General features: G+C 37.9%; 1 protein-coding gene across 5 annotated transcripts in view; it reads right to left on the reverse strand.

Moving 5' to 3' along the window:
- The window catches only part of CD99L2 (CD99 molecule like 2), a 210489-nt gene that overhangs the window by 30912 nt on the left and 159974 nt on the right, over positions 1-19603 (reverse strand). For 3 of the 5 annotated variants that reach the window (XM_050775374.1, XM_050775375.1, XM_050775376.1), the window contains 2 exons: positions 12911-12982; positions 11767-11841 (listed from right to left, as the gene is read on the reverse strand). The exons of the other annotated variants lie outside the window; for them this stretch is intronic. In XM_050775374.1, the coding sequence (XP_050631331.1) occupies positions 11767-11841; positions 12911-12982 (147 nt within the window). The remainder of the gene's footprint in view (positions 1-11766; positions 11842-12910; positions 12983-19603) is intronic. 5 annotated transcript variants of the gene reach the window in all.

The raw sequence follows: 19603 nt of genomic DNA on the forward strand, positions 1-19603 counted from the left end.
TAAGTAAAACCTGATAGAGCTAAAAGGAGAAATAAGCAAACACACATTTATAGTTGGGGACTCACAGCAACTGGTAGAATTACTAGACAGAAAATCTACAAGGATATTGAAGAAGTGAACAATAATCAACCAATGGGATTTAATCGGCACAACAGGACACACCAGCCAATCACAGCAGAGTAAACAATTGTTTAACCACTCACAGAATATTTGCCTGAGATCATATTATGAACCAAGAAATAAACTTCAACAAAGTTAAAAGTATTGAAATTATGCAGAGAGGTATCATTAAATACTTAATTCAAATTAGAAACAGAGAAGAAACAGACCAATTTCTCAAAAACCACCAACTACCAAAATACAACCTAATCCTGTGTTCATGGATTAGAAGATGCTAAATTGTTAAAATGGCAATGCATACTATCTAAAGCAATCTACAGATCCAATGGAATCTCTACCAAAATCCCAATGACACTTGTTGCAGAAATAGACAAATTCATCCGAAAATTCACACGGAATTTCAAGGAACCTCAAACAGCCAAAACAATCTAGAAAAAGAACATAGAAGATTCACACTTCCTGATTTTTAAATTTACTACAAAACTACAAATATCACAACACGTGTGGTACTGACATCAAGAACAGACATACAAACCCATGAAATATATTAGGAAGCCCAGAAATAGGCCGGGTGCAGTGGCTCACACCTGTAATCTCAGCACTTTGGGAGGCTGAGGCAGGTACACTGCTTGAGCCCAGGAGCTCAAGACCAGTCTGGCAACATAGTGAAATCCCATCTCTACAAAAAATACAAAAAAATTAGCCAAGTGTGGTGACATGCACCTGTGGTTCCAGCTACTTGAGAGGCTGAGATGGAAAGATTGCTTCAGCCCAGGTGGAGGCTGGAGTGAGCCGTGATCACACCACTATACACCAGCCTGGGCGACAGAGTGAGACCCTGTCAAAAAAAAAAAAAAAAAAAAAGGAGAAGAAGAGAGGGAGGGAGGGAAGAAGGAAGGAAGGAAGGGAGGGAGGGAGGCAAAAGGAAGGAAGGAAGGGAGGGAGGGAGGGAGGGAGGGAGGGAAAGGGGAGAAAGGAAAGGAAAAGGGAAGAGAAAGGAGGAAGGAAGGAAGCAAGCAAGTCCAGATATAAACCCTTGGTCACTAGATTCTCAACAGTATGTCAAGACCATTAGACGGGGGAAAGGACAGTCTTTTCAACTAATGGTGCTGGGAAAATTGGATATCCACATGCAAAGGAATGACTTTGGACCCTGACCTATACTATATACAAAAATTAACTCAAAATAGATAGAAGATTCTTAGACATGGTGGCATGAAAAAAAGAAATAGTTCAAAGAACTAAATATAAAAGCTAAAACTATAAAACTCTCAGGAGAAAACATTACAAAAACGTTTCATGATATTGGATTTGAAGATGATTTCCTGGATATGATACCAAAAGCACAGGCAACATCAACAACAAAAACAAAATAAATAAACTGATCTTCATCAAAATTTAAAAATTTTTGAGACAGGGTCTCACTCTGTCAACCAAGCTGGCTGGAGCGCAGTGGCACAATCATGCCACTCACTGCAACCTCCGCCTTCCAGACTCAAGTGATCTTCTTATCTTAGCCTCCTGAGTAGCTAGGACTACAGGCTTACGCCACCATGCCCAGCTAATTTTTGTATTTTTTGTACAGACAGGGTTGCCCCATGTTGGCAAGGCTGGCCTCAAACTCCTGGGCTCAAGCCATCCACCTGCTTTGGCATCCCAAAGTGCTGGGATTATAGGCATGTGCCACCACGCCCAGTCTAAAATTAAAAACTTTTGTGCATCAAAGGACAACCTCAAGAGAGTAAAAAGATAACTCTTTTTACTCTCTTGGGAGAAAATATTTACAAATCTTACATCCAATAAGGGATTAATATCCACACTATATAAAGAACTTACACAAGTCAACAACAACAAAAACCCTGATATTTAAGGCTAGGCAAAGTGGCTCATGCTTGTAATCCCAGAACTTTGGGAGGCTGAGGCGGGTGGATTACTTGAGTCCAGAAGTTCAAGACCAGCCTGGACAACATGGTGAAATCCTGTCTCCACCAAAAAAAACCAAAAAAACAAAAAACACACACACACACAAAAATTAGACAGGTGTGGTGGCACACCTGTAGTCCCACCTCCTCAGGAGGCTGAAGTAGGAGGATTGCTTGAGCCCGGAGGTGGAGGTTGCAGTAAGCTGAGATCATACCACTGCACTCCAGACTGGGTGACAAAGCAAGACCCTGTCTCAAAAAAAAAAAAAAAAAAAAAAAAAAAAAAGGGAAAAAACAAAAACAAACAAAAAAACGGTTTTAAAATGGGCAAAGGACTTGAATAGACATATCTTCAAAGAAGATATACAAATGACCAATAAGCACATGAAAAGATGCTCAGTGTCATTAGTCATTAGGGATATCAAATAAAAACTGCAATGAGATACCAGTTTGCACCCATTAGGATGGCTATTATTAAAAGAAAAATGAAAAATTACAAGTATTGGTGTGGACATGAAGAAATTGGAACCCTGGTATATTGCTGGTGGGAATGTAAAATGGTGCAGCTGCTGTGGAAAACAGTTTGGCACTTCCTCAAAATGTGAAACAGAGTTCCCATATGATCCAGCAATTCCACTTCTAGGTCCATACCCAAATGAATTGAAAGCAGAGACTCTAACAGATATCTGTACGCCAATGTTCCTAACAGCATTATTCACAACAGCTAAAAGGTGGAAACAACACAAATGGCCATCAACATATAAATGGATAAACAAAATATGGTATATACATATAATGCAATATTATTCAGCCTTAAAAGAAAGAAACTCTGGTACATGCCGCAACATGAAAAAACCTGGAAAACATTATATTAAGTGAAATAAACCAGACACAAAAGAACAAATCTTGTGCAATTCTGCTTATAAGAGGTACCTAGAATGGGCAAATTCTCAGAGACAGAAAGTATAATAGAGGTTACCAGGGGCTAGGAGTAAGGAGAAATGAGGAGTTACTGTTGTATGGGCATAGGGATTCTAACTGGGCTGATGAAAAACTTTTGGAAATGATCATGGTAATAGCTGCACAACATTGTGAATACCGATGAGCCTCCATATCCATAGGTTCCGCATCCAGAACCATGTGTTTGACCAATCATGGATCAAAATATTCAAAGAACCAAAAACAAAAAGTAATACAACTATAAAAATAATATAAATTTTAAAAATGCAGTATAATAACCATACAGCATTATACTATATTAGGTATTATAAGTAATCTGGAAATGATTTAAACTATATGGGAGGATGTGTGTGGGTTATATGCAAATACTATGCCATTTCATATCAGAGAATTGAGCATCAAAGGATTTTGGTATTTGCAGGGGGTCCCAGATCCAATGCCCAGGAAATACTAATGGAGAGGCAAATATCTACTAAGTACCACTGAATTATACAACTTAAAAATGGTTAAAACAGTAAATTTTATATGTATGCTTACCACAATAATAAAAAACTCAGCCGGGCACGGAGGCTCACACCTGTAATCCCAGTACTTTGGGTGGGTGGATCACACCTGAGTCAGGAGTTCGAGATCAGCCTGACCAACATGGAGAAACCCCGTCACTACTAAAAATATAAAATTAGCCAGGTGTGGTGGTGCATGCCTGTAATCCCAGCTACTCGGGAGGCTGAGGCAGGAGATTCACTTAAACCTGGGAGGCGGAGGTTGTGGTGAGCCGAGATCACGCCTTTGCACTCCAGCTTGGGCAACAAAAGTGAAACTTCGTCTCAAAACAACAACAACAACAACAACAACAAAAAACAAACCTCAACCTAGATGAAATACACAACCTGAATATTCCTATAACCATTAATTAATTCAATTAAAGTCTCCTAAAAAAAAGAAACCTCCAGGACTTGGTGATTTACCTGGAGAATTCTACCAAACATTTAAAAAGGAATTAACACCAATTGTATACAATCTCTTCCAGAAAGGAGACAGGAAGAAATTTCTTCCCCATTCATTTTGTAAGGCCAGTATTACCCTGGTAACAAACACAGATAAAGACCTGTATTAGTCCATTTTCACACTGATATAAAGATACTGCCTGAGACAGGATAATTCATAAAGAAAAGAGGTTTAATTGACTTACAGTTCCTCATGGCTGGGGAGGCCTCAGAAAATTTACAATTATAGTGGAAGGCAAAGGGGAGATAGGCATCTTCACAAGGTGGCAGGAGAGAGAGAGGAGCAAAGCGGGAACTGCCAAACACTTTAAAAATCATCAGCTCTCGTGAGAACTCACTTACTATCATGAGAACAGCATGGGGAACCATCCCTATGATCCAATCACCTTCCACCAGGTCCCTCCCTAGACACCTGGGGATTACAATTCGAGATGAGATCTGGGTGGGGACACAGAGCCAAACTATATCAAGACCATATTTAAAAAAAAAAAAATATATATATATATATATACACACACACACACACACACACACACACACACACACACACACACTAATGTCTCTCATCAATTTACATGCCAAATCGTCAACAAAATATTAGCAAACATAGTAGAATGCATAAAGAGAATTAAACAGCATGAAAAATTGAATTTATTCCAGTCAGGCAAGCTGGATCAATACTTGAAAATCAATCAATGTAATCTACCCTGTCAACAGGCCAAAGAAGACAAATCATATCAATGGACATGAAAAAATCTAACACCCATTTATGGAAAAAAAAATACTTTCAGCAAATTAGATATAAAGAGGAACTATCTCAACTTCATAAAGAACATCTAGAAAACACATATAGCTATCAGCAGACTTAATGGTGAAAGACTAAACGCTCTTTCTCTAAGGTCTGAAACAGAGCAAGGACATCACTCTTACCACTCTTATTTAACATGGTACTGAAATGTCTAGCATTGCAACATGAAAAAATATATACAGATTGGAAAGGAAGAACTATATATGATTCTGTTTGCAGATGACATGATCGGGTACATAGAAAATTCCAAGAAATCTACAAAAAATTCCTATAACTAATAAGGGAGTTCAGCAAGGTCTCAGGATACAAGATCAATAATATCGATCACATATAATAGTAGTGAACATATTAAACCCAAAATTAAAAAGACACTGCCATTCACAATTGCTCCAAAGAAAATATTTAGGATGGGACAGTGGCTCACGCCTATAATGCCAGCACTTTAAGAGGACAAAGCGGGCAGATCACCTGAGCTCAGGAGTTTGAAACCTGGGCAACATGGTGAAACCCCATCTTTATTAAAATACAAAAATTAGCCAGGTGTGGTGGTATGTGCCTGTAGTCCCAGCTACTTGGGAGGCTGAGGTGGGAGAATCTTGCTTGAGCTGGGGAGGTGGAGGCTGCAGTGAGACGAGATCATGCCACTGCACTTCAGCCTGGGCAGCAGAGCAAGACTCAGTCTCAAAAAAAAGAAAAGACAATTTTTTTTTTTGAGATGGAGTCTCCCTCTGTCGCCCAGGCTGGAGTGCAGTGGTGCGATCTTGGCTAACTGCAAGCTCTGCCTCCCAGGTTCACGCCATTCTCCTGCCTCAGTCTCCTGAGTAGCTGGGACTACAGGCACCCACCACCACACCTGGCTAATTTTTTGTATTTTTAGTAGAGATGGGGCTTCACCATGTCAGCCAGGATGGTCTTAATCTTGTGACCTTGTGATCTGCCCGCCTAGCCTCCCAAAGTGCTGGGATTACAGGCATGAGCCACCACACCTGGCCTTTTTTTTTTTTCTGAGACAGAGACTCACTTTGTCACCCAGGCTGGAGTGCAATAGCGTGATCTCGGCTCACTGCAAACTCCACCTTCCGAGTTCAAGCGATTCTCCTGCCTCAGCCTCCTGAGTAGGTGGGATTACAGGTGCGTGCCACCACGCCCCACTAATTTTTAAATTTTTATTAGAGACTGGGTTTCACCATGTTGGTCAGGCTGGTCTTGAACTCCTGACCTCGTAATCTGCCCGCCTCGGCCTCCTAAAGTGCTGGGATTACAGGCGTAAGCCACCACGCCCGGCTAGAAAAGAAAATATTTAAACATACATTTAAACATGTACGGGATCCTCTATACCGAAAATTACAGTGTTCTCAAGAAAAGACATCAAAGAAGACATAAATCAGTTGAGAGACATACTGTATTCATGGATTAGAAGACTCCACAAAGTAAAAATGTCAACTGTCCCAAAACGGATCTATGTTTAATACACATCCTATCATAATCCCAGTAAGATTTTTTCTAGACTAGGCAAAGACAAACTTAATCTAAAATTATATGGAAAGGCACAGGCCCTAGAAGAGCCTTAAAAGAACTTGACAAAGCAGAATAAAGTGGAACAAATTACTCTAACCAATATTAAAGCTGAATTTATAGTTATAGTAATCAGAACAGTGGCTGAGGGACAGACACACAGATCAATCGAACAGAATGAAGAGCGCAGAAAGACCCCAAATACACTCAAGTGATTCTTGATAAAGGTACAAAAGCAATTTGATAAAGCATAGCCTTTTGAACAAATGGTGCTGGAGTGGGCATCAATAGGTAAAGCTGAACAAACTGGGCATCAATAGGTAAAAACAATGAATCTCAACCTAATCCGCACACCTTATTAAAAATGAGCTCAAAATGGGTGATCGTCTTTACTTAAAGTTATGAAACTTCAAAAGAAAACATAAAAAAATCTTTGGGACTGAGAGCTTGGTAAAGAGTTCACACAACTGACAACAAAGCCACGTTCCATAAAAAGAAAAACTGATACATCTGCCTTGTGAAAATTAAAACATTTCCTCTGTAAAAGACCCGGTTAAGAAGATGAAAATATTACATTTTCAACAATGGACAGGTCATCCAGACAGGAAAATCAATAAAGAAACAGTGGGCCAGGACAACACTCTAGACCAAATGGACCTAACAGACATATACAAAACATTCTATCCAACAGTAGCAGAATACACATTCTTTTCAAGCACACATGGAACATTCTCCAGGTCACATGTTAGGTCACAGAAAAGGTCTTAACAAATTTAACAAGACTGAAATCAAATCAAGTGTCTTTTCCACCCACGATGGTACAAAACTAGAAGTTAACAGAGAATTGGAAAATTCACAAATGTGTAGAAATTAAACAACATTCTCCTGAGCAACCAATGGGTCAAAGAAGAAATCAAAAGGGAAATCAAAAAAATTCTTGACACAAATAAAAATAGAAACACAACATACCAAAACTTATGAGATGCAGCAAAAGCAGTCCTGAGAGAGAACTTTATAGCAATAAATGCCAACCTAAACAAAAAACAAAGATCTCGCCAGGCACGGTGGCCCATGCCTGTAATCCCAGCACTTTGGGAGATCATGGTGGGCAGATCATGAGGTTAGGAGTTTGAGAACAGCCTGGCCAAGAGACCAGCCTGGCCAACATGGTGAAACCCCATCTCTAGTAGAAACAAATGAAATAAGTAACAGAAGAACAATAAAGTCTATAAAAACCAAAGATGGTTTTTGAAAAGATCAACAAAATTGACAAACCTTTAGCAAGACTGACAAAGAAAAGGACAGAAGACTCATTACTGAAATCAGAAATGAAAGAGAGGATATCACTAATGACCTAATAGAAATGAAAAGGATTTTAAGGGAATATCATTGACAGAAGTATGCCAATAAATTGGACAGCCTAGATGAAATGGACAAACTCCTAGAAAGATACAAACTACTGAAGTTGACCCAAGAAGAAAGAGAAAATCTGGCCAGGTGTGGTGGCTCATGCCTTGTAATCCCAGCACTTTGGGAGGCTGAGGCAGGAGCATTACCTGAGCCCACGAGTGCAATACCAGCTTAGGCAGCATGGTGAGATCCTGTCTCTATTAAATTAAATAAAACAAAATAAAAATAAAACTGAAACTCACCAATAAAAACACAATAACCCAATTTAAAATGGACAAAGGATTTGAATAGACATTTCTCCAAAAAAACATAAGCAATATTCAATAAAGCACATGAAAAGATGCTTGATTTCATTAGCATTAGGGAAATGCACATCAAAACCACAATAAGACAATAAGACACCACTTCACGCCCATGAAGGTGACTGCAATAAAAGAGACTTAAGATTCTACTTTCAGGGGTCATTTCCACAGTTTGTTACTAGAGAAGATTCTCTGAAGGTATAGAGCATCAAAAAAATAAATAAATAAAAAATTTAAAAAGGAAATAGAAAATCTGAATAGATCTATAATAGATAGAATAATACAAAAAACTTTCCCAAAAGAAAAGCCCAGAGTCATATGCCTTCACTGATAAATTCTATAAAATATTTAAATAATTAACAGCAATTCTTCAGCAACTCTTCCACAGAAAATAAGAGGAGACAACACTACCTAAATAAGCCAATGAAATCAGTAGTGTGCTGATATCAAAACCAGACAAAGACATCACACAAAAAACTACAAACCTATTTCTGTTAGTAATATAGATGCAAAATTCCTCAACAAAATATAAGGATACCAAGTGCAACAAAAACAGTTATATTCCAAATGATTTTTTTTAAGGCTCAAAAGCAATTCAACGGGCAGATAGTCTTTTTAACAAATGGTCCTAGAACAATTAGACATTCACGGGCAAGCAAGTGAAGTTTCAGGAAAAAAAACACAGGAGAAAATCTATAAAACCTAGGTATAGACAAAGATCTTGTTCTTAGATTTGGCATCAAAAGCACGATCCAGGCCGAGTGCAGTGGTTCATGCCTGTAATCCTAGCACTTTGGGGGGCTAAGATGGGTAGATGGCTTGAGCCCGGAGTTCAAGACCAGCCCGGGCAGCACAGTGAGACCCTATCTCTGCAAAAAATACAAAAATTAGCCAGGTGTGGTAGTGCGCAACTATAGTCCCAGCTACTTGGGAAGCTGAGGGGGGAGGATCACTTGAGCCCGTAAGGTCAAGGCTGCAGTGAACCATGATCATGCCACTGCACTGCAGCCTGGGAAACAGAGTGAGACCCTGTCTTGGGCAAAAAAAAATAAGTACGATCGATAAAAGGAAAAATTGACAAACTAGACATCATCAAAATCTAAAACTTCTGCAAAAGACTCTGTTAAGAGGATGAAAAGACAAGCTACAGAATGGAAGAAAGTATTTGCAAACCACATATCTGACTAAGGACAAATGTCTACAATATTTAAGGAACTCTCAAACTCAGTAGTAAGAAAAACAAAATATCTAATTAGAAAATGGACCAAAGACATGAACAGACATTCCACTGAATAGGATATACGGATGGCAAATGAATACATGAAAAGGTGTTCAATATCATTAGCCAGAGAAATGCAAACTAAACCACAACAAGATATTACCACACACTTATAAAATGACTAAAACAGAAATAGTGATAGCCCAAATACTGGTGAAGATACAGAGAAAATGGCACTGACACAATGCTTTAGGGATTGCAAAATATTACAACCTTCATGGAAAACTGATCATTTCTTATAAAACTAAACATGTAACAACCATGTGATCCAGTCATCGCACTCTTGGGCATTTACTCATAAAGAAAGAGAAATTTATGTTCACACAAAAATACTATGCATGAGAGTTTACAGCAGCCTTGTTCATAATAGCCAAAACTGGCTTCAATACATCAAGTAAACAAACTGTGGTACATCCATCCCATGGAATACTCCTTGGCAATAAGAATGAATGAGCAACTGATACACCCAACAATATGAATGGATGCCAACTGAATTATACATGAAAAAGGCCAATTCCAAAGGGTTGCCTACTTTATAATTATATTTACATAACATTTTTTAAATACAACTTTTCTTTTTGCCTCCCCCAAAACTGAATGTCATGAAATGACAACATTTTACAAATGGAAAACAGATCAATGGTTGCCAGAGATTAGGAAAGGGATGGGGAAGGGGAAATAAAATTGTAGGAAGGTGGGTGTGGTTATAAAATGTAATCATGGCATACTTACGGCGATGGAACTGTTTGTATCTGACTGTGATGATAGATACACAAACCTATACACGTGATAAAAGTGCAGAGAAGACACACACACATATGAGTGCAAACAAAACTAGGAAATTTGAATAAATGCATAGATTATATCTATGTCAACATATGGCTATGATAGTAGAGTACAATTTTCAAGATGCTGCTATTAGGGGAAACTGGGTGAAGGGTACAAGGGGTCCTTCTCTATTATTTCTTATAACTACACATGAATCAATGATTATCTAAAAATGAAAGTTTAATTTTTAAAAAGTAGGTAAAGAGAAAGTTGAGAATCAAGGGTCATTTTGTCAAAAAAGTTTTGACACTTAAATGACTGAACTTGAGCAGTGGAGGGAAACCTAGAAAATAATTGAACACTGTTTTAGCTACTAAGTTTATGATAGTATGTTCAGCAACACTGGAAAACTAACATGAGGAAGTTGAAAATTTTTTAATTGTATTAGAGCATGACCTTTTAATATTCTCTAACAAAACAGGAAGTACATTTCAAGCATTTATGTGGCACACGGAAATACAAAAGTTGACATGAAAAAAACAACTTATGTGATTATTTCCATTCTGAGCAGTATGAGCCATTCTTCTCAAAGAAGATTTTTTTCCTTGAAAAAGTGACTTGAAGAGTACTTAATCAATATTTAAAGTTTTTTTTAAACTAACTATGGTTTTGCCAACTTGAATGTCTGTTAGATGTTTTCTTGAAAATGAACGAGTCTGTCAATTTAAAGAAAGCCACTCATGGTACTTGTTGCCAATGATAAGATTTCAAGGAAAAGTTAGAACTTCAAAAACATCTTTCTCTACCACTGTGAGTTTAACAGTTTCCCCAATACATTTTTTTTGAAATGAGATGGGTGATGATATGAACAAATATGACTTTCAGTTTTACACAATGACGCATGGCATTACTTGGAAGCTCGAAAAACCTCAAGGCACTAATATTTTCCAAATGACCAACATGCAATGTTACAAAACCATGAATGGGTAAAAGATCCATTGAAAGGACAAAAGAGTCCCACGGAACCAAGTGTGGAAAGTGTACTGATAGAGTTTCACACTCCACACTATGCTTAACCTGTAAGAAACAACCGCTTTTGTTGGGGCCAAGTTTTGGTGTCCTATCCAAGATTATCCACAAAGATCTGAAAAGTCTGTGAAAATATTCCTCCCTTTCCCCCCTGAGTATGGGTGTGAGGCCAGATTTCCTTCATATACTTCAACCAAAACAACATCTCGCGATGGAATAAAGTGCCTGTGAGAATCCAGCTACTTCCATCCAGCCAGACATGAGAGAAATCTGCAAAAATGTAACATCATGCCATTCTCCTCAATACAAGTTTTTGTCTCGTCAAGCATAGTTATTTCTCATAAAAATGTTATGTATGTTAAATGTACGGGTTTAATGTTGTTCATTTTAGATTAATAAAGTCTTTCAGTTTTAAATTCTAAGATGATGAGCATTGGTAAACGTGACCCACATAAACAAAAATCTCTTGAGATCTCAATGATTTGGGGAGTCCCGAGACAAAAAAGGTTTGAGAACTACTGTTATAGGGTTCTCCACTGGCTTCAAGTGCCTCCAGCTCTGCCAAGCCCAGACTGACTCTGGCTCTGTGGGATATTGTAATTAATGAGACAGAATCCTGTAGTAGTTTCAACCAGCAAGGACTTACCTCTTCCTCCTATACCCGGTTTCCTGCGGCCATTATCTTGATCATCGAAAGCATCAGCCAAGTCAAATCCACTACCTTCAGTGGGCCCCAAAACATAAAAGAAACAGCCAACTGATTAACAACTGGGTATAAGATTCCAAAATAAGCAAAATGCCCATGGGGTCAACTGATCAGTACTAACAATGGGTTAAGACAAAGAGACTTATATTGGAATCCGATTCTGTGTACAGACATTGATAATGAAAATATCTGCAGTATAGAAAAAGTTACTACTTTCCGACTTTGCAGAATACCACCAGTTTTGCAATTAATTTATATTCGTAGGTATGCTCTGCTTAGGCTAGCAGTCAGACCATTTTAACAATATACTCACTGATTGTAGGTATTAACCCAAAATTCAAAACCAGGTACACAGAGTCCATAAACAGGACAACCAAAAGGGAGAGGTCATGTGGTCATGAAGCACCCCTTTGAATGTGGAAATGTGAAGAAATGAGGGCAAATCATAAAGCAGCAGTGACTTTCTTGGATCATCACTGTCTCTTCAGAAGAAAGGTAGCTCTCTACTGCACAGAACCTATTATCATGCCCCCGACCACTGGTAACAAGTTGCTGAATGGGAGCAATGACTGGGAAGCCAGCCACACAGTCACGTTTTTCTTTACATCAGTGAAGATGTCTAAATGGTAAAATGGCCCATCTGAAGAGAGGGTCAAGTGACAACAGGAAAGAGTTGTTAAGAAGAACCAGGTCCCAAAATCCTTTACTGAAAGATGACACTGTAATAAAATAAATGCCATTCCAAAATGTTCCATCTGCCTAAAGAAAATGCTTGATCAGCTTCATAAAACCTAAACAATTACATTTCCCTGATTTTAGAAAATGAAATGGCTAAAAAGGGGAAGAAGTCCAAATGCATTTTCCTCTTGAAATTTTCCCAGGCAGGACTTTTCATAAAAAACACAGAAGGCATAGTGATCAGCCAGGTATGCACTCCATTAAGTTAAACTCAGTGTTCACATGGACGCCTTGGTTATTTCTGCACACATGGGTCTTAAAACTATAGGTAGTTCACTTGCATGCTACCCCAGAGGGAACTCCAGAGGGCCCTTCCTCACTGCCCTCCTTAAGGCAGCCACATTACCTGGAGGTTTTGCTGGAGCTCTGGTGATTCCTGGCCTATTGGTTGTGGTGGTGGTGGTGTGATCCCATGGCTCTAAAAGGGAGAGGGAGGACAGCAAGGGGAGCACATTTAGTAACAAAACACAGCAGCTACTCTATGACTTGGGGAAGTCACATTGTGAGTAGAATATCCTTGTCTTGGTCCTTGAGGCCCCTCTATCTAGGAGCTCCAGAGAATCATACTGAAAAGGATGACAAAATGATATAGGTTTAAATGAGATGAGTTCAGCTCACTTTTCTTTGGAGGCTGAGGGTGGTAAGGTGGACATGGTCTCACATGTGACCTGGTGATTACTGAACCTGGGCTTGTGCCCAGATCTGCTGGAGATGACACATGCTCCAGGGAGTTCCACAGCCTGAGCATGATCCTTAAGGTCTCCAAGCCTTGGTTCCACAACTATCAACCTGGCACTTTAAACATAAATAATCCTGCTGAGGGATAGACTAAGGTTACATTCTTAGTGGAATATGGGAGTATTTCATAAACTGAAAGTGGTTACAACATATGCACACAATATTTTATATAAGTGTGGCTACTACTGGAAATATTAGGTCTTGGAACTCAACCATATTCCTTTAAAATTGTAGATAACTTTCACAAGAATTATACAATGTGCATGAGGTTTTTCCAATAGTTTCTTTTCATAAACATCAAGACTATGTTGTACATATTCTCACTAGTGGAAATATCAGAGAAAACAATTTAAGGAATGGGAAAGGCAAAGGTGAAACAGGTTTAGCTTTGAATACAGCTAGTACTCAATAATTATTGACTATTCAGAAAACAAACAGCAAAAATAGAAATCAGTTGAGGTCAGGTGTACTGTCATGTGCCTATAGTCCTAGCCACTTGGGAGTATCAGGGAGGAGAATTGCTTAAGCCCATAAGTTTGAGGCTCTAGTGCACTATGATTATGCCTGTGAATAGCCACTGCACTCCAGGCTGGGCAACAAAGCAAGACCCCATCTCTAAAAAACATAAGTTGAAAGTAAAAGGATGGAAGAAGATATACTATGCCAACAATAACCATAAGAGAGCTGGAGTAGCTATACTAATATCAGATAAGATTTACATTATAACAAAACTTGTTAATGGAGTCAAAGAGTGACAATTTATAATTATTTATAATGATGAAAGGATCAATCCAAGAGGAAGACATAATAATTTTAAATATATATACACCTAACAACACAGCCCCAAAATACATGAAGAAAAAAATTACAAAATTGAAGAGAACAGATGATTTAACAATAATAGTTGGAAATTTCAATATCTTCTTTTCAATCACAGAAGAAACAATTAGGCAGATATATATATATGACTTGAACAACTTTATAAACCAACTAGACCTAACAGACACCTATAGAACACACCACCCAATAACAAAATACACATTCTACTCAAGTGCATGTGAAACATTCTTCAAGGTAGACCATATGTAGGTTACAAAATAAATCTCAATAAACTTAAAAAGACTGAAGCCATACAAATTATGTTCTTCAGCACAACAGAATGAAAGTAGAGATCAGTTTCAGAAGGGTATTTGGAAAATTCACAATTACATGGAAATTAAAGAGCACACTCCTAAACAACAAATAGGTCAAAAAAAATCACAAGGGAAATTATGAAATACTTTGAGATCAATGAAAATGAAAACACAACATACCAAAACTTGTGTGTTACACTGAAAGCAGTGCTCAGAGGGAAATTTATAGCTGTAAACGCCTACATCAAAAAAAGAAAGATCTTAAATTGATAACCTAAACTTTCACATTAATAAACTAGAAAAAGAAGGCTTTGCAGACACTGCCACCGTCAACCCTGGTCAAGTCCACTGTGTTCTTCGACATCGTCGCTGTCTAGGGTGAGTCCTTGGGCCAGGTCTCCTTCAAACTGTTTGCAGACAAGTTCCAAAGACAGCAGGAAACTTTCATGCTCTGAGCACTGGAGAGAAAGGATTTGGTTATAAGGGTTCTTACTTTCCTAGAATTATTCCAGGGTTTATGTGCTAGGGTGGTGACTTCACATGCCCTAACAGTAATGGTGGCAAATCTAACTACCAGGAGAAACTTGATGATGAGAACTTCAACCTGAAGCATACAGGTCCTGATATCTGGCCCACAGCAAATGGTAGATCGAATACAAATGGTTCCCAGTTTTTCATCTCCACTGCCAAGACTGAGTGGTTGAATGGCAGGTATGTGGTCTTTGGCAAGGTCAAAGAGGCCATGAATGCCACAGAAGCCATGGAGCACTTTGGGTCTAGGAATGGCAAGACCAGCAAGAAGATCACCATTGCCAAATGTGGACAACTCTAATAAATTTGACCTGTTTTATCTTAACCACCAGACTATTTCTTCTGTAGCTCAAGAGAGCACCCCTCAATCCCATTTGCTCTCAATATCCTATCATCTTTGTGCACTCACTGCAGCTCTTTGGGTTCCATATTTTCCTTATTCCCTTCCACGTCTAGCTGGATTGCAGAGTTAAGTTCATTATTATAAAATAAAACCTATACAACAATTTTAAAGAGTAACTAGAAAAAGAAGAGCAAACTAAACCTAAAGCAGGCAGAGGAAGAAAACACCAAAGATTATAGCAGAAATAAAATGAAAGAGAGAAGAGAAAAATAAAGAACAAAAGAGGAAAGATCTCTTAAGATCAACAAAATTGATAAACTGTAGCAGACCTACCAAGATAAAGAGAGAAGACCCAAATTGCTAATTTCAGGAATGAGAGGACATTATTACCAACCTTAGAGAAATAAAAAATTAGAAAGGAGTATCTTGAATAATTACAATCCAAATAAATTCAATAACCTAGATGAAACAGATAACTTCCTATTAAAACACAACTAGCTAAACTGACTCGAGAAGAAATAGAAAATCTGACTAGACTTATAGCAAGAGATTGAGTCAGTAACCAAAAACTTCCCACAAATAAAATTCTGGAACCAGAAGTCTTAATTGCTGAATTCTACCAAACATTTAAAAAGGAATCAACACCAATTAACCTCAAACTCTTCAAATAAGTAAATAAACAAACAAACCAAGACAAGGGAACACTTCCTAACTCATTCTATGAGGCCAGTAGTATGTTAATACCAAAGTCAGACAAATACACACAAAAACTACAGAATATAGTTATGAATGTAGAGGTAAAAATCCTCTTACGAATGTAGAGGCAAAAATCCTCAATAAAATACTAGCAAACCAAAACTAGCACCATATTAGGACTGACCATGACCAAGAGGGGTTTATCTCAGGAACGTAAGGGTAGTTCAACATAGTAAAATCAATCAATGTACTATCCCATATTAATAGAATGGAAGGAGAAAAAAAAAACAGGATTACCTCCATTGATGCAGAAAAGGCATTTAATGAAAGTCAACCACTATTTCATGATAAAAACACTCAATAAATTAGGAATAGAAGAGAATTTCCCATTTTGTTCTGCTTACTGCTAAAAAGCACATACAGAGTCTACTCTGTATGTGCTTTTTAGTGATAATTAGGCTATTGGATTTTTAAAAGCATTTAGATGGTTTATTTTGGCCTCATCTGTTAACTTCCTGGAAATAAAAGAGAATTTCCTCAACCTGATAAAGGGCATCTGAAAAATCTGCAATTGACAGCATACTTAAAGGTGAAAGACTGAAAGCTTTCTTCCTAGAATCAGCACTTAACCACTCCTATTCAACACTGTAATGGAAGTTCTAACTAGAGCAATAGTCAAGAAAAAGAAAGAAACTCTCTGAGATTAGAAAGGAAGAAGTCCAACTATCTCTATTCACAGATGCTATGATTTCATATATAGAAAACCCTCAAGAATCCACACCAATTAAAAACTACTAAAGCTAATGAGTTCAGCAAAGTCGCAAGATATAAGATCAATACATGAAAATCAGCTGTATTTCTATACACTAGCAATGATCAATACAAAGAGCAAAAGAAGAAAACAATTTCATTTATAATAGCAATAAAAAGAATAAAACTGTTAGAAATAAATTTAACCAAGGAAGTATAATGTACACTAAAAGTTACAACACCCTGTTAAAAAAATTAAAGACCTAAATTAATGGAATGAAATCCTACATCCATAGATTACAAGACTCAATACTGTTAAAGTGGCAATATTTTTCAAATTAATCTGCAGATCCTGTGCAATCTCCATCAAAATACCAACTGCCTTTTGTGCAGAAATGGACAAGCTAATCCTAATATCCATATGGAATTGCGTGGGACCCTAAATAGCCAAATCAATCTTAAGAGCAAAACAGAAGGAGTCACACCTCTCAATTTCAAAACTTACTACAAAGCTACAGTAACCAAAATACCGTGGAACTAGCTTAAGAATACACATATAGACCAATGTTACAGGATTGAGAGTCTAGAGGTAAACCCTCATATTTATGGTCAATTGATTTTCAACAGGATGCCAACACCATTCAATGGAGAAAGGACAGTCTTTTCAACAAATGGTGCTCAGACAGCTGGATAACCATAGGCTAATGAAACTGGACCCATACTTCTCACCATATACAAAAATTAACTCAAATGGACCAAACATCTAAATATAAGAACTAAAACCACTCTTAGAAGAAAACATATGGGTAAATCTTCATGACCTTTGATTTGGCAATGGATACTTAGCAATGACATGCAAAGCATGGGCAACAAAAGAAAAAACAGATAAATTACACATTAACCAAAATTTAAAATTTTTGTGCATCTAAGAACGTTATCAAGAAAGTGAAAAGACGACCTACAAAATGGGAGAAAATTTGCAAATCATATGTATGATAAATGTACAAAGAGATCATTAGTCATTAGTCTTCAGGGAAATGCAAATGAAAACCACAATGAGGTCCCACCTCACACCCACCAGGATGGCTTTCATTAAAAAAAAAAAAAAAAAAGTTGGCAAGGATGTAGATACATTGGAACCCTCATACATTACTGATGGGAATGTAAAATGCTTCAACCACTGTAGAAAACAATTTGGCAGTTCCTCAAAAAGTTAAACAGAATGACCATAGTAACCAGAAATTCTACTCCTAGGTATATATCAAAAAGAATTTAAAACAGGTATCCAAACAAGTACGTGTATATAGCATGTTCACAGTAACATTATTCACAAGCCAAGAGGTGGAAACAACCAAATGTCCATCAACTGATGAGTGGATAAACAAAATTGTGGTATGTCTACACAATGGAGTATTACTTCGCCATAAAAAGGAATGAAGTACTGATACACGCTACAACATGGAAGTGCCTCCAACACATTACGCTACACAAAAGAAGCCAGGCACAAAAGGCTACATGCTGTCCAGTTCCATTTATATAAAATATCCAGGATAAATTCACAGATACAGAAAGTAGGTTGGTGGTTATTTGGGGTTGGGAGGATAAAAGAATAGAGAGAAACTGCTCGATAAGTAAGGGAAAAGATACAAAGTAGCAGATATATAAGATGAACAAGTCTAGCGATCTAATGTAAAACATGAGGACTACAGCTGATAACATTGTATTGTATTTGGAATTTTTGCTAAATGAAATATTGCTGTTCTTGTCAAACAGTAAAATGGGTAATTACGTGAAATGATGGATATATTAACTTGCTTCACTAGGGTAACTATTTATCAAGTTGTATATGCATCTCACAATATCATGTTATATACCTCAAATATACACAATAATTTTTAAAAATAAAAAGGTTAATTTTATATTGTATGATTTTACCTCAATAAATTATTTTTTTAAAGAAGGATGTCTGATATGGTTTGGCTGTGTTCTCACCCAGATCTTATCCTGAATTGTAGTTCTCATAATCCCCACATGTCATGGGAGGGACCCAGTGGGAGGTAATTAAATCATGGGGGCGGTTACCCTCATGCTGTTCTTGTGATAGTGAGTTCTCACAAGATTGGATGGTTTTATAAGGAGCTTTTCTCCCCCTTCACTCTGCACTTCTCCTTGCTGCTTCCATATGAAGGACATGTTTGTTTCTCCTTCCACCATGACTGTAAGTTTCCTGAGGCCTCCCCAGCCATGCTGAACTATGAGTCAATTAACTCTTTCCTTTATAAATTACCCAGTCTCAGGTATGTCTTTATTAGCAGCATGAGAATGGACTAATACAATGTCTTAGTCTTTTTTCTGTTGCTTATAACGGAATACCTGAAACTGGGTTGGTTGATTGGTTGGTTGGTTGGTTGGTTATTTATTTATTTATTTATTTATTTATTTATTTTTGAGGTGGAATCTCACTCTGTCGCTCAGGCTGGAGTGCAGTGGCGCAATCTTGGCTCACTGCAACCTCCGCCTCCCAGGTTCAAGTGATTCTCCTGCCTCAGCCTCCCAAGTAGCTGGGATTACAGACATGTGCCACCATGCCCAGCTAATTTTCGTATTTTTAGTAGAGGCGGGGTTTCACCATGTTGGCCAGGCTGGTCTCAAACTCCTGACCCCAAGTCATCCACCTGCCTCACCCTCCCAAAGTGCTGGAATTACAGGCGTGAGCCACTGCGCCCAGCTGAAACTGGGTAATTTATAAAAAAGAGGAATTTATTTCTTACAGTCATAGAGGCTGAGAAGTCCAAGGTTGAGGTGCTGTATTTTGTGAGTGAGGGCCTTCTTGCAAGTGGGGACTCTC

Source organism: Macaca thibetana, chromosome X, assembly GCF_024542745.1.
Source record: "Macaca thibetana thibetana isolate TM-01 chromosome X, ASM2454274v1, whole genome shotgun sequence".
Classification (NCBI taxonomy): domain Eukaryota; kingdom Metazoa; phylum Chordata; class Mammalia; order Primates; family Cercopithecidae; genus Macaca; species Macaca thibetana.